Source organism: Caretta caretta, chromosome 22, assembly GCF_965140235.1.
Source record: "Caretta caretta isolate rCarCar2 chromosome 22, rCarCar1.hap1, whole genome shotgun sequence".
Lineage (NCBI taxonomy): Eukaryota > Metazoa > Chordata > Testudines > Cheloniidae > Caretta > Caretta caretta.
Window position 1 is genome coordinate 18,200,942 of NC_134227.1, and position 14,784 is coordinate 18,215,725.

Here is a 14,784-nt window from a genome sequence, read left to right on the forward strand (position 1 = left end):
CTTCTGTTTTTAATGTACATTTTTAGCACAATTCAGTAAAACATTGGGAGATATCTTTCTATGTAAGCTTAGAGTTGGCCACTACTCATATGTTTTGGGATTAACTCATCTTCAGCAGGGCAGATGTCCTAATGTCACTTATTGTTTATTCTGTGGTGGAAGTATGGACTAATGGTAAATATAGGGGGATCTGAGAGTTTGAGGTCAGTTCCTGCCTTTGCCAATGAAATTTGGCTAGTTGTAAAGCTTTTTGCACTTTGAGATCCTTGGATGGAAGGCATGATGCATCAGAGTTGCTTTATTTCCTATTGAACAGCGATGCTATTAGGAGAAGTTATCCAACTTATCTGTATGTGTGTATATATATATATATATATATATATATATAATCTTACTATATGTTCCATTCTATGCAGCCGATGAAGTGGGCTGTAGCCCTCGAAAGCTTATTTTCAAATAAATTTGTTAGGCTGTAAGGTGCCACAAGTACTCCTGTTCTTTTTGCAGATACAGACTAACACGGCTGCTACTCTGAAACCTGTAGTAGATCATTCACTGACCAATTATGTGCTTAACAAGCCTTGGGCTTTTTTCTAATACAGGAGTAAGTCTGGTCATGTTTTAAGTAAATCCGAGGGCATTGTTGCAGATCTAGCCATCTTCTCTTTGTGACGCAGGTTACATGCATAAAGTGCTCTTATCATGTACCTTTTAACAATGACTCTCATTCTTTCAAGTAAACAACTTACTTCATTTCTCTCTAACAGGAACAGAAAGATTCCACTGACTAGGGCTAAATAATCCCAATGTATAATGCAGAGTCTGAATGTGCAAATGTAATAGCCCCCGAATTAAATAAAATAAAAGTAATAAATAGATAATAGACAATTGGGTATTCTATTCTGTATAAGTTCTTACGCCATGCTCATCACCACAGCATCTGAGTGCCTTCCAGTAATGCATTGAAGGATGTGACTAATATCTGTCACATACTGTTTTCTTTCATCCTCTCACCAGGAGGGAAGAGTATGCCGTGGAATTGTCTTGTTTGGTAGGGTGTTTTGTTGTTGTCTTTGTCATTTCTATTACTAAATGTTGAATAAATAGTCCAGAAAATGGGTTGTGTGTCATTTAAAAGTGTTTGCAATGAAATCAGTCTTGCCCGGAAAGTCCCACCTGCACATTCTTCTTGTCCCTCAATATTTCATGGTAAAAGAAAATGTACATTGGTGCTAAATACAAGCGTAAAACAAAAATAAGTGAGTCTGTTGAAATGCTGTTGTTCTCTGCAGACACAGGAAGTTCTTTTCAGGATATATTGGATGCTTTGATGACTCATAAAGGTGAACTAATACCTGTTCATCCCCTAACACTTTCTGCAAGAGAGTTTGTAATATACCAATATGGCATCTCCATTCTCCAGTTTCTCAGGCCTCATATCAATGTAAGTTTAACATACTACAAGAAAATATTTCCATTCTCAGCAGGAAGCATGCATTTGTAGAAAAGCACCAATAAAACCCAGCAACGGGCTGCAGGAAACCCATCCATTGTAGGTGAAGGATGGCTAGAGAATGCTCAGTGAGTAAGAGATTCAAAGGAGTCAAAGCCGTGTTTCAGCAACAGTAGCTTGGAAGAATGGCTACGGTACTGGACTGGGTCTCAGGGGATTGCGTTCAATTCGTGGCTCTGCAACAGACTCTTTGTGGGACCTTGGTCAAGTCACTTGATCTCTTTGTGTTTCAGTTCCACTGTAAAATGGGCATAATACTTCCTTTGTCTGTTTGGCTTTTAAACTTTGATACAGGGGATCTCCTAGGCCTGCTGTGCACCAAAAACTTAGGTTGACTTAGCTCAGGGCTGTGAAAAATTTCATTGTGCAGCTTAGTTAGATCAGCCCTACTGTAGATGCAGCTACAGCCTCTTGAGGGGGTGAATTTACTACAGTGATGGAAAAAACCCTTCCATCAGTGGACTAAGTGTCTACATGACAGAGCAACAGTAGTGTAGCTGCAGCTATGCCGCTGTAGTGTAGACATACCTTTATATCTGCCTTTGTACAACACTAGCACAGTGGGGCCCTGATCTTGGTTAGGGCTTCTAGAAGCTACTGTAATACAATAAATAAATAATAATAATGGTGCACTAACCACCAGAGCTGCTGGGCTCGAGTACCCTTTGATTTATTTAATCAGAAAATTGGCAAGATGAACTCCAGTGATATGCTGGGGACATTTTAAACACTCTCCCTTTTCATGCAATATTTGTTGACTCTGCTTCTATTGAAAATCAAAGCTGACATTTAAATTAATTTATATCCCACTAATCCATCTGACTTTGAAGATATGAAGTGCATACAAACTTTTACAGAAACAATTATTTTTCCCTTTAGGCTCCAGAAATTAACCTGTGTGTTGCCTCCAGCATACCTCTCAGTAACACTACAGGCAATGCCTTCCAAAACTCTTTCTATCATCAGGTATGTCAGTTTAGATCCTTGTCAGCATCCTCAATATTTTCAGATCTATTAAATTTGTGGATTAGGGAGTGAAATGCAAATACACTTCATGTTTATCAAGTCATGGAACATTTGATTCCTTCTAGGAAAAGATTGCTTAACTAAGAAACAAAAAATGTCACTGTGAAAGAACCACCTCTCATCTGCCAGTGATATGTCCCAGTTAGTGTTTGATGTAAAGCTAATTGAGTTCTTTAAGATAGTGGTCATGGGGCTGTGTGCCATAGATGGGTCATACTGATAGCTTCAGAGGGCTGGTAAAATTATTGTATATATTCAACAATCAGTTTCAGTTTTCGAAAGAAATCTTTTCAATCCAGATTCTGCCACCCTTACTCACATTGAGTGGTACCTTACTCTGCAAATAGCCTTGATTGAACTCAGTGGAGTAAGAGTGCTAAGAGTAAGGGGGGCAAAAGCCGACCCGTAACTATTACTTATTTCTATATAGGGATTCTGAGGGAAAAGGTGAGGTTTTGTATCATGGTATAGTTGGGGAAGAGGAAATTCCCTCGAAGTCTTCATACCCACTAAAATAATCTGAAAGTGTGTTTCTCATGAGAGAAAAATGTCAGGGTACACACCAGCCTCTCCTGAATAAAACCCTTTAATAGTTGCACTTTCTGGCAGTTGTGCATATGTTTATCCCCAGTGGACTCTAAACAGTGTGTCTGATGTCCATGAAAGTAGCAGCCCAGCCACTGTAAACATCACCTCAGATCTCTAATGCTGTCTTGTTGTCTCTGCTCTGGATATTTTTATTTCCTTCTCAGATTTCAGAGAACAAATTATTCATTTTAAGAGAGTATCTGAGTTGTGTGGGCAGCTTCATTCTGCTGCTGGTGCACTGTCTGGCTCACATCACTGCTGCTGACCTCAGCCAAGACTCCAGCCCCGCCTTTCAGAGACTGTTTTATCAGGTATAATGATACACTATATATCCAGTTACATTAAGGCACGAACTCTTTGAAAAGATTTACCTTATTAAAACCAGGGCTCTCTTTGGCACTTTATGGTATTGCTTGGAATAATAAGGAGGGAGGTGGGATAAGATGCTTACCTGTTGACTGCAATGCAAACAAGTCTTCGGGTTTCCTGGAGAACATTAATAACATAACATATGATGAACATGCTGGAGATGCTGTCAACAGAATGCTGAAAAAGTATCCAAAGAACACTGCTTCAAACTACCTGGCACCATATTGTAAACCAGCAGAAAGCTCCAAAGCAATGTATACTCATCCCTTCAGTACAAACAATACTGATTCAGAAATACCTGGAACATGCTTCTGTCATTGGGTGATAGCGCTGGGAACAACCATATTTCTAGCAACCTACTGCTCAGTGTAAGGAAGTCTCAAGTGGTTGGGGAAACGTATGCAGAGTTCTGAGCTGGGGTAGCACTGGAAAATAGTACCTGCATATTGCCACTCCTGGTCCAGAAAATTTAGCCGCTAGCTAGATTTCTGTGTGTGGGATTCAGCTTGGGCCACTGGAGATTCATAGAATCCAGGGCCAAACAGGCCCACTGTGATAACGCAGGCCATAGGACTTCTCCAAAATAATTTTAGTTTGAGCTAGAATATCTTTTTTTTTTTTTAAATAATCGAATCTTGATCTAAAAATTGGCAGTGATGAAGAAACCATCACAATCCTTGGTAATAGTTCCAAAGGTTATTTACTCTCAGTTAAAAATTTAGCCTTATTTCCAGTCTGAATTTGTCTAGCTTTAATTTCCAGCCATTGGATCTTGGAGATACCAGTTATCAACCCAGATATTGCCTCGGGCACACAACAGAGACGTGATTCCCCAAAGGACTGCCTGGTGCTCATGCAAAGGTTGGACTAGCAGCGTTGCCCAGATCCCAGCACAGTGCAAATACCTTACACGCAACTCCGCTGGTCCTGCTCACGCCTGACCTGATATTCTAATCATGAGTGTCTCCTGAAGAGAGACTGTTAAGAGTGCCACATTAACCCACATTGTGTGGTGCATTTGTGATCTCCACACACGTCCTCCAAGGAGTAACTTAAAGCAAATAAATTCATTTCTTTTGTGATGTGAATCTAGACTTCCAGAGCTCAAAAGTTATTGTTCTAACCCCTTGTCCATCTACGCTCCTTTTCCTCTCCCTTCTTGTTAATTATTACTTTTATGAATGTTAGCTTTAAATATTTCTTGGACAAATGCATTCAGGTTTTTAAAAATAATTTGTCTCCATGTTTAGGCACTAAAGGCCTGTCTCAGTGAAATGTTCTCCCTTAGACTCCAGATGTCAGCAGTTCTCCGGGACAGTAAATCCTCTGTGAAGATAAGTGAGATTCTGCTGAAGGGAGAACCATTCTCTGAGGAGAAATTAAATCTCATCTCTCAGCTTTTTGATGAGAAAGTAAAATCCTTCAGGGAGATGGAGGCGTCTGAGGAGGTAAGCGGAAAGGTTATGAACCCTGCTATGTTTCAGTGTCCCCAACCTTCTTACTGCTTCACAGACTGGAATTCTAAATCAGATCTTAAACTCACATTTCCCACATCATTGCTCAGTAAAATCAGCCTTGCCCAGAGGGCCAGCACTAGGCTCTAGGCACCAGTTAAGCTCTCAGGTGGGACTTAAATAGTGCACGGTTCTGGCTCTGCACAGAGATGAATTTCACCTTAAATGCTGTACATATCAATATAGTCAGAGGCCTGCTCAGTGCTGAGCCTGCTAAGACATCCTTAGGGTTAGGGTTAACAGCAGTGGAACTAAACCAATTGTCCAATCTGTACAATAGGTTTATTTAAAGCTACTGTCACATAAATTTCAGAACTAAAGCAAGCAACAGTGTCCCAAAGGCAGACAAACCCCTGCTACATTCAGTATTTAAAGAATAAATGTGACATTTTAGCATTCAGGTCATGCAACTGAACTGTAAACACACTGTAAATCATATGAAGCTTCTAACCCCAGCAGCTTCCTTTTGTTTTCCATGTCAAATGACCTTTGCTGGCTGACTTTCATTAAGAATATTCGCTCAAAGAAAAAACAATATAAAAATCTCCTTTATCCAGTTTTCTACCGGAGTAAATAAGGCCTGTCACAACATCTTTGACATGGTTGAAGGGTTGTTGTTGTTGTTGTGTTTCAAACAAGCAGTGGATGAAATCCTCAGCTGGTCAATTGCAGTCGTTGGAGCTATGCTGATTTACAACCGCTAAGGATCTGGCCCAGTATTTTTTAAAAGGAATGGTAAATTCCATTCATCTGCTTGCTTAGCATCTTAACATCTCAGGTTACATTCTGAGTGGACAAACTTACAGGGATTGACTAGAATGACTCAGGTTTCATTAGACGTAGAGGGATAGCAGGGTTATGGAAGAGAGAATCATTGTTTCTGTAGCAAGTCTTCTTCAGAGTGCCTCAAAAGCTGACATTTCATCTGAAAATGTTTTGGGTGGGGAGGATTCAGAATATTCCAGGGCAGTGTAAAAAGTGATGTCTTTGAAGATAAATTTCAGACGGAGTCCATAAAGGGCTTTTAAAACCAATGCTGACGTGTCCTCCCTTTGTATCCTTACCGTCTGATGCATGAAGAGGAACAGGAACCTCTTACTCCATACAAATCTTGAGGACCTGCTGAAGAATAAACTATCTGTAAAGAAGAAAGTGTGTTTCACCCACACCTCAGCAGGCAGGAAAGAGAACAACTTTGGTGCAAGGATAAGGTGAGAATGATTTTTAGATGTTTTAATAAGTGTCATGCAAATAATCTGTGTTCTGGAACGAAGCAAGTCTATTCCAAGACCCCTCATTTGGTCCTGACCTCACCATATGGTATGGAGCTGATCTTCCTAGTCTGAGAGTCTCAGACGCTATGGGATGAATAAAGAACAGCAGCCCAAAATTCTCTGCTGGTGGAATTCCACTGACTTACAGTTCAAGCGTGAACATGCCGCAGCAATTCTGGGCCCTGAATTTCAAGCCTAGGTCACAAAAAGTGACTTGTCAACCTTTTCCTTTGTTTCTCTCCATCCTCCCACCACTGTTTTATCTAGATTAAGTTTCTGCCAAATAGTCCTCATCCTAGTCCCTCTCTCTCTTCATGACAGAAGCAGGGATATTGCTTTAGCTGTGGCATTTCTACTGTGTCTTATTTTAAGTCATAAACATTTGCTTCTATTGCTTCAGCTCGGAAGAGGAAAGCTGCTCTTACTTCAGCCTTTCGGAAGTGGAAGATAAGTTGGATACATTAACTGAGGAATTGGTGAAAGTCATAGAGGAAGAACATCATTTTTTAAAATATGCAGCCAGTGAAGATTTGCTCTTTGGTCAGTTTGAGATAATTGGTTTAGAGAAAGACTGTTTGGTAAAGCAAATAGAAATATTAGAAGGGAAAATAGCAGAAGGCAGAGAGGTGTTTAAGTAATATTAAGAAAAAAAATTGGTGACTTACTTCTAGCTTGGCTTTACACCAAACCAAAAACAGAAACGTTTATTCCAAGACCAGTTCATTGTTGTTGTTTTTCCCCCAAACTCACTCATAATTAAATCTGATTTAAAAGAATGTAAAGTAGCTTAAAAAGTGACAAGACCCAAGGCTGATCGACTCCCTCATTTCTTCTGAAATATCTATTAATAATAATAAAAAACAGTCAAGATACCTTGGTTATGGTCATTGCACAAGCATGTGAAATCTCAGTTAACTGTCAACTTAGCAAAGGAATGCAAGTGGGGTTTTAGAACGGAACCCCCATCAGTTCTGGTTATGGTGCTTAATAAATGTATTTTGATAACACTATATAGCGCTAACCACTATAAACATTGGAGAAGACTGTCACACTTCTCCATAGCCTTTAAACTTATAGGAAGACAGTTTCCTGTCCCATAGAAATTCTAATTCTGAAAGGTGCTGAGTACCTCTCACTTAGATTGACTTCAGTGTGAGCTGAAGGCTAGATCCTCAAAAAGGTATCTAAGCTCCTAGCTTCTGGGTGCAAGTTCCCTCAACTCCTTGCAGGATGAGCCCCTAATTTACACTGCTGTGATACAAACAAGAATCTGAAGGAAAAGGAGCAGATGGCATCACACAGGAGATCAGCAACACAGAAGAGCATTTTGTATATAGATTTGAATAAGATTTGTTTCTGTTGCAATTGTTGTGAATCATTGAATGTCTCTGCTCTAATACCGTCAAACAGCTGACACAACTGTATCCAATTGCTTCTATATTCTTAAGTATGTGATTTGATTGTAGTGTTTTATTAAAAATATACCTTTTTAGAGTTCCTACATCAAACTAAACTAATTTATAAACTGTATTCATTTGTGAAAATGCAAACAAGTTTTTGAAAACAAAAAAACCTAAACAGGTCAGAACTGAAGTGGCAGGTGTCCAGGCTCGGAGGTGTACTACAGAAGTAAATGGGAAGCATTGCTCCTGCATTCCCAGCACTACTGTAAGTAAGTCACCTACCAGATTGAGATTGTTAATTTTTTGGATAGTTTCCTGAAGCACTCTGTTAGATTGCTGTTAATATACTAACTCTGTAGGCTCTTTATGAAGACTTAAATAGAAATACTGCCCAATTTACAACAAAAGATAGAGTCTCCCTATCTTCTGCAGAGGGATCAAGTGGAGCTATTAAATCAACAGCAACTTTGTTTCAGAAACAATTACATATATACTTTTAAAGAAAGAATAGGCATAGATGAGAGTCAAGGCCCGTGTTGATCCTTGCTGCACACACCAAATAAGAAATACTATGTAATTAAGCAGGACTTGTTTTGGTTATATTTGAGCCCAAGAAAAGAAAAGGACCCACCCAGACATCTGGAGCTGCAGGAGAATTCCAGGATCAAATACAGGATTTTTTTTGGCTGTAGCTGTGATGGAGAGAGGTAGGCTTCTGCATTATCTCCACCACAATAAAGCATGTTTAGGTCACATACTTGTCTATTGGTCATTGAATCTCTAAACTACACATTTCTGGTGAGTTCTATCCTAAGAAAATATCAGTTTAGGATGATCTCAAAGAGCTTTCAGTAGAGGAGGGAAGAGTCTTTTGGCATTCACCCTTCACACACCTGGTGATAAATCACAAATGCAGTATTTTTAAAAAAAAAAAAACAACTAAATTTATTAATCTCCATGTTTCCTTTTTAAGTTACAAATAGAATTACTAGTTTTCAGTGTCTCTTATCAGAGCAATATAAAAATACATTAAAAGTTTAATAAAATCTTTACATTTCAGGTACATAAAATTAGGGAGAGAGAGAAATAAAACAGACAGGAGAAGGCAGAATTAAGCGTGTTTTTGTGGAAACATCAAGCTTCCTATCACAGAGTCCAGTATTTTACTGACCCGTAAGAGCCAGGTTAGAGCGGGGCAGGCACTGCTCTATCGGTTGGTATTCACCCAATGATATCGATCCATACGAGGTCCAGAAAAAGCAGCTGTTGGCCAGTAGCATTTGAAGCCCTTGTGCTGGGGATAGTAAACAGTCGCCTGATGAAGTCCATTGGTTGTGTAGCTCTTCTTGTGAGAGTACCGAGACCATGGCTGAATGGGCAGCTTGCAGTAGTCACTGAACTAAGAACAAAACCAATGAGGAGTCCTTGTAGCACCTTAGACTAAAATTTATTTGGGCATAAGCTTTTGTGGGCTAAAACCCACTTCATCAGATGCATGGAGTTAAAAAAAAAGCAATATATATTATAGCACATGAAAAGATGGGAGTTGCCTTACCCAGTGGCAGGGCCAGTGCTAACAAGACAATTCAGTTAAAGTGGAAGGAGCCTATTCTCAACAGTTGAGAAGAAGGGGTGAATAAGAATAGATTAGAGATTTGTATTGAGCTTGGCCTCAAGTTCCTTCTCAGGTATTACAGTTAGTGTAGAGATAAAGTCACTGCTTATTCATGCACATTTGTTGATTTGGGGTGACAGGAGGACCAAGAGCAGTACAGGCAGCCTACAGCGGTACTGACAGAAGAACTTGAGTGGGATAGCTTGGTCAGTCTTCCCCAGTAGATCATATTATAGGCCAGACACTAGCTGTTTCCTCCTTTACAGGAGGAAAGAAGGTTAGGACACACCATCAGCATCTTACCTGATAGACACTGTTTGGGTTGCTGACCGTAGGGATAGCTTTAGCTTCCTTGGTATAGCCCTCCTCATCTGAGGAGGTGCCAGAATGATAATCTGAGGTTGCTTTGTCAACAGCATGGCTGATGCGTTGAGAGAGTTCTCGGTCGTCCTCAGAACCTTCAAAGTGAACGACCGTGAAAGGCAGATTCTTCTCACCATACCTAGAGTGGGGGGGGGGAAAGAGTTTTTGCTCAGTTTATTGCATAATACAGCTTTGCACTAATACTGTAGAGGTCCACTGCTATTTACTCAGAGACCCACAGAGCCCCAGGCTTTTAGTACTCTCCTATTACTTCTTTCCCATTAGTGGCAAGAAGTCACTGTTGCCTGTTTGTGTCTTAGCAAGATATTAATTCAGGAGGTTCTGCTGTATTCCAGACTGAAGGGACTCCTCCTACAGGGGGGTTGGTGAAGAGTTTTAGACTAGCCCTTTAGACATGCCAGCGCTTTAACATGGCTTGTGTAGTCGCAGCAGAGAGTTCTCTCCCAGCGCTCTTAAAAAAAAAAAAAAAAGACACACACAAACAAAACAAAACCACACCCACCTCCACATGGGGCATGGCTCCCAGCAATGGTGCACTGCCTACACTGGCGCTTTACAGCGCTGAAATTTGTAGCGCTTGAGGGGTGTGAAAAAACACCCCCGAGCAAGAAAGGTATAGTGCTGTAAAGTGCCAGTGTAGACAAGCCCTTAGTTTGAGAGCTTGGAGCCAGCACCAGTCCCGAAAGTTTAGAGTAGAACAAAGTGCACCCTTCTAATCATAAAAAGAAAAGGAGGAGTACTTGTGTCACCTTAGAGTGAGCATAAGCTTTTATTTGAGCATAAGCTTTCGTGAGCTACAGCTCCCTTCATCGGACGCATTCCGTGTGTAGCTGACGAAAGCTCATGCGCCAATAAATTTGTTAGTCTAAGGTGCCACAAGTCCTCCTTTTCTTTTTGCGAATACAGACTAACACGGCTGCTACCCTGAAAACTTCTAATCATGTTTGACTAGTTATAGGATTGCAAGAAAATCCACAACTCCTAATCATCACATGCTCCTTTGCCAATACATTTTTAGAATCATGTCCACACCTGGCCTCTGGAATGCCCTGTATGCAGTGTAGCTGTGGACAACAAGGAGAGCAAGGGTGTAACAGTCACCTGAGTTCAGGGCTCACCTGCAGCACACGTCAAATGGATCAACCCATATGGTGATCTCTCTTGGCAAGCCAAGGTTATCAAAATCCACATTACTGTCATAACAAGCTTGTTCCAGTACAGGATCTCTTGTCTGATGTTTGTTTATCCGTATACACCTAGAGAGAATAAATAAGGGAGACTGTTATGCCACAGGGCTTATGTTTACTGCAGTTAACTCAAATCCTATTCGCACATCGAAACCCTTAGGTCAAGTGTGGTGGTATTTTAAATTCAGATTAGCCTGAATAGCTCTTAGGGCACAGATAAAGCCTGAGTTAGCACAAATCAGTTGCCAACACAACCATTGTTGCTCATTTGTTATTTTGCAGTGTAGCCACTTTCACTCAAGTGGAGATTAATTTGAGTTAACTCTGCAGTAAGAGCAAGCCCTCAGTTATGCATGCATTCTTATCAAGAAATCGTTAGCTTCCCTAAGCGTGCAGCCAGCCTGCATTACCACATCTGCTCTATTCCTTGGCCATTCATTCCGCCTATCAAGCTTGACAGGAAGAAAAAGTTCTTCATAAACCCTGTTCAGTTCGTTGCTTTTTCAGCATTTGCCTTGTGTGCTTTACTACAGCCTGTATTATTATTCCTGGAGTAGTTCCTACATCTTTACATGGATGTTCCCAGAGCCTTATATTCTGTCTATTCCAGCTTGCTAGACACTGCTCCCCCTTTTACCATAGCACCAAAAGCACAGGGCCAAGTCTGTTACCTGAAGGCTTGTCCCCTAGACGGGTTGTCTAGGTACCAGTGGTTCTTATACTTTTCAAACAGTATTGTTGTCAGCTTAGCTGCAAATTTCTCAGTTTTGAGCTTGCTCAGTTTGTCTTGCTTCTTCACCAGCCTTGTGATGAAAAAGACTGTGGCAGCAATTTCATCTTTCATTTTCTTTTTTAATCCGGAGTGCAGGAGGATGTACTAGCTGTTAGACCATCACTGTAGAGAGAGATAACTATGCTGAAGAAACTAACTAGCATTAAGGTACTAATTAAGTTTCAATAAGGGCAGAGGGTGGAAGGCCTAGACAAGCAATGCCAAAAAAAGACCTTAGACATCCTAGAGACCAGGAAGTCACACTACAGTGTTTGGTCAAACAAGACTCAAATATTAAGCAACAGCATGACTGTCCTCTTCATCCTTCTTAGTCTAAGGAAGACTTGTCAGTTACACTATTGCCAGCCCCAGGTGTTCAACCTTCATGAATCAGATCCTCCCCACAAGCCACCATTTTGCTTTAAAGGTTGAGATTTTAAGAAGATGGGGTTTGATTTTTGAAGCCTTTAGGGTGCACTCAGGTGACTTTTCAAGCTTCTCTGCAATCATGCCAGCTAAATGCATTTGTTTTTAAAAAAAGCAAAAGTCTCAATTACAATTCCAGGAGCTGGATTTCCAAAAAAAAAAAAAAAACCCAAACACACCCACCAAATATCAAAACTCATAAGAGTCACAAGTTGTCACCACTATAATTGGTTGTATAAATTAATAATGAAGGATTTTAGCTAGGCTACTGTTCTCAGTTTATTTAGAGCAACCCAATAGAAAAAGACTGTCACTCCAAGAATGAGCATTACTTTAACAAGTACCAGTTGTAGGTCTAACAACTTATAAACAGTGTAGAATACAGGAGAGTTGATATTAAGATTATCTAATCTTACCTAATAAATTGCTCCTATTTACAGAGAAGTTACCTAGTTACAGATGCTACTTACATTACTCATCACTGAAGTATTCAGCACAGTATAAGAATATATAGAGAAATAGAAGACTAGGTAGTGCTCCCACCCAACAGTTATTTTTGGTGTGTTAGAGTCAAGGGTCAGCAACCTATATTAGAGAGTTACATCACTTCATTAACCCTCAGTCCACACAGGCTGTGTAGTGATACAGTCCTTTTCCATACCATAAAGGAGTAAATGTTACCTTTAAAATGGACCCTGTCCAATAAAAAATGATAAAATTCCAGCTACTTTAAAACTCTCAGATATACTTTAACTACAATAAACAATTCAAAATATGCTTGACAAAAACATGTTTGTTGCCTTAGTAAACCATATACACAGAAGCCACCCTCACACATACCAACTGTCATCACCTACTCTTACAAGCTGCAATCTTCTACTCTATAATCTTCTGCTTCAGGTGTATATAGAACTAGAACTCAACTGGCTGTTAAGAGCTTAACAACTGAACAGGTGTATTCCATTATGCTGAATACAACTTGCTTTCTTCCAAGGGTGTAACACTCTGGATGCTTTTTTCCAGGCCAGAAGAGAGCTCTGTGCAGCTCCTTAACTTGTCTCTTCCATCAAGAGGAGTTAATACATTAAAAGATATTATCTGATCCACCTTGTTTCTCTCGTATCGCGGGACCAAAGGCACTACAACAACACTGCAAACATTCAAAACTACTGTCAATTTATCTGTTTTCAACACCAATGACGCTTCCTGTCTGAAGTACATTTGATTAATTCAGTACTTTCCTCAGTCATGTTTATCTATGTAATACCCACTAATTTTAGTATCTGTGGGGAATATACATAATCAAGAGAAGCAATACCAGATTAAATAATTAATCATTAGTGGTATTCTCTATAACTGCCAAAAACACAGAATTGAAACAGACTAGCTATTTTCCATGTGTAACCCTGAACTTAGTCATTATATATCTTTGAAAATTGTATTATTCTGCATTTATCATTAAAAATAATATACTATTTACTTCTATCAATAGTATATATATTTTATATTCCTTATAATAATTGATACTTTTGAAACACTGGTATGAAGAAGAGCTCTAGAGATTATTTTTAAAGGGTTTAGAAGAAGGCACTTTCTTAAAGGTGAGTACTTTGTTGTTTAGGAGTTTGGATAATAATTAGCTAATGGCACATAGAGAAAGAAGCTGATTCTCTTTGTCTGTTTGGGACCTATTGCTATCTCTAAGACGGGCATTGCCATTGTCTGACAGCAAGAAAGGAAAGACTAAGGTAAAAAACAGGTTAGAATCAAAAATGCATAAATATGAAGAAATCTAAGGCCCCAATCATGCAAAGATCGAATCACTTGCTAAACCTCACACACATGAGTGGACTCATTGACATCAATGGGGTTTGTCAGGTATGTGAAGTAAAGCATGTTCCCAAGCCTTTGCAGGACAGGAGCCTAACCCTGCATTTTATGCATGGCTTTGTATTTGTGGATTTCTTTTGCCACCTACAAATAACTCCTTGTTTTATACTAGTGTCCTCTTGTACCACTTAAAAGACCAATGTTTTCAATTTAAACTCCTGTTATAAAGAGCAATGAAAAGGAGAAGATAAGCCTCCACTGATTTATCATTTTTCCATTTCCCATTTCTTTCCTGCCTACATACTTGTATGACTTCTATTACCGTATCACCTAAGCACATCACAGTAGCTGTGTGGTATGGCCTAGTAGCTAGTGCACTAGAGTGGGACTCAGATTACCTATGTCCTATTCATGGCTGTGCCACTGGCCCATGGGTGACCTTAGACAGGTCATTTCACCCCTCTGTGCCTCAGTTTTTCCATCTTTAAAATGGGGATAATTATACTCACCTCCTTTGTGAAGCTCTTCAACATCTACTCATGAAAAGTATTATATAAAAGCTAGGTATTATTATCCCTGCTTTATAGATGGCAAAACCTAAAGCAGAGGGAAGGGAAATGACTCTTCAGAAAATCAGTTTTCAAGCCAGGAATTGAAATTGTCCATCTTCTCTAGCCTAGGTGAGTGTTTTATCCACAGCCTTCATTCCCAGGAAATGCCCTGCAATGCACAGAGCAACGTATGATGACAAATATTGATTTTGTTTGTTATATGGGTAAAGCTTGAGTCATTCTTTCTCTTTCACATATAACATAAAATGGCAATAGCTCTCAGTGCAGGGCTTTCTGAAGGATGGTGCTTGACAGCAGGAAACAATTAAAAT

At 39.8% G+C, this 14,784-nt stretch overlaps 2 protein-coding genes across 2 annotated transcripts; one reads left to right on the forward strand and one right to left on the reverse strand.

Annotated features, from left to right (window-relative positions):
- Window positions 1-2,745: 2,745 nt before the first annotated feature.
- On the forward strand, window positions 2,746-7,709 carry LOC125625303 (uncharacterized). Its single transcript, XM_048827156.2, has 5 exons — window positions 2,746-2,775; window positions 3,292-3,438; window positions 4,747-4,944; window positions 6,091-6,221; window positions 6,685-7,709. Exons 1-5 carry the CDS (start codon window positions 2,746-2,748, stop codon window positions 6,920-6,922), a joined length of 744 nt encoding a protein of 247 aa, XP_048683113.2. The 3' UTR covers window positions 6,923-7,709.
- A 1,057-nt stretch (window positions 7,710-8,766) lies between these two features.
- On the reverse strand, window positions 8,767-11,761 carry BTG4 (BTG anti-proliferation factor 4). Its single transcript, XM_048827547.2, has 4 exons — window positions 11,545-11,761; window positions 10,805-10,942; window positions 9,606-9,804; window positions 8,767-9,086 (listed from the first exon to the last, which is right to left on the reverse strand). The coding sequence occupies exons 1-4, from the start codon at window positions 11,715-11,717 to the stop codon at window positions 8,895-8,897; spliced, it is 702 nt and encodes a 233-aa protein (XP_048683504.2). The 5' UTR covers window positions 11,718-11,761; the 3' UTR covers window positions 8,767-8,894.
- Window positions 11,762-14,784: the final 3,023 nt, after the last annotated feature.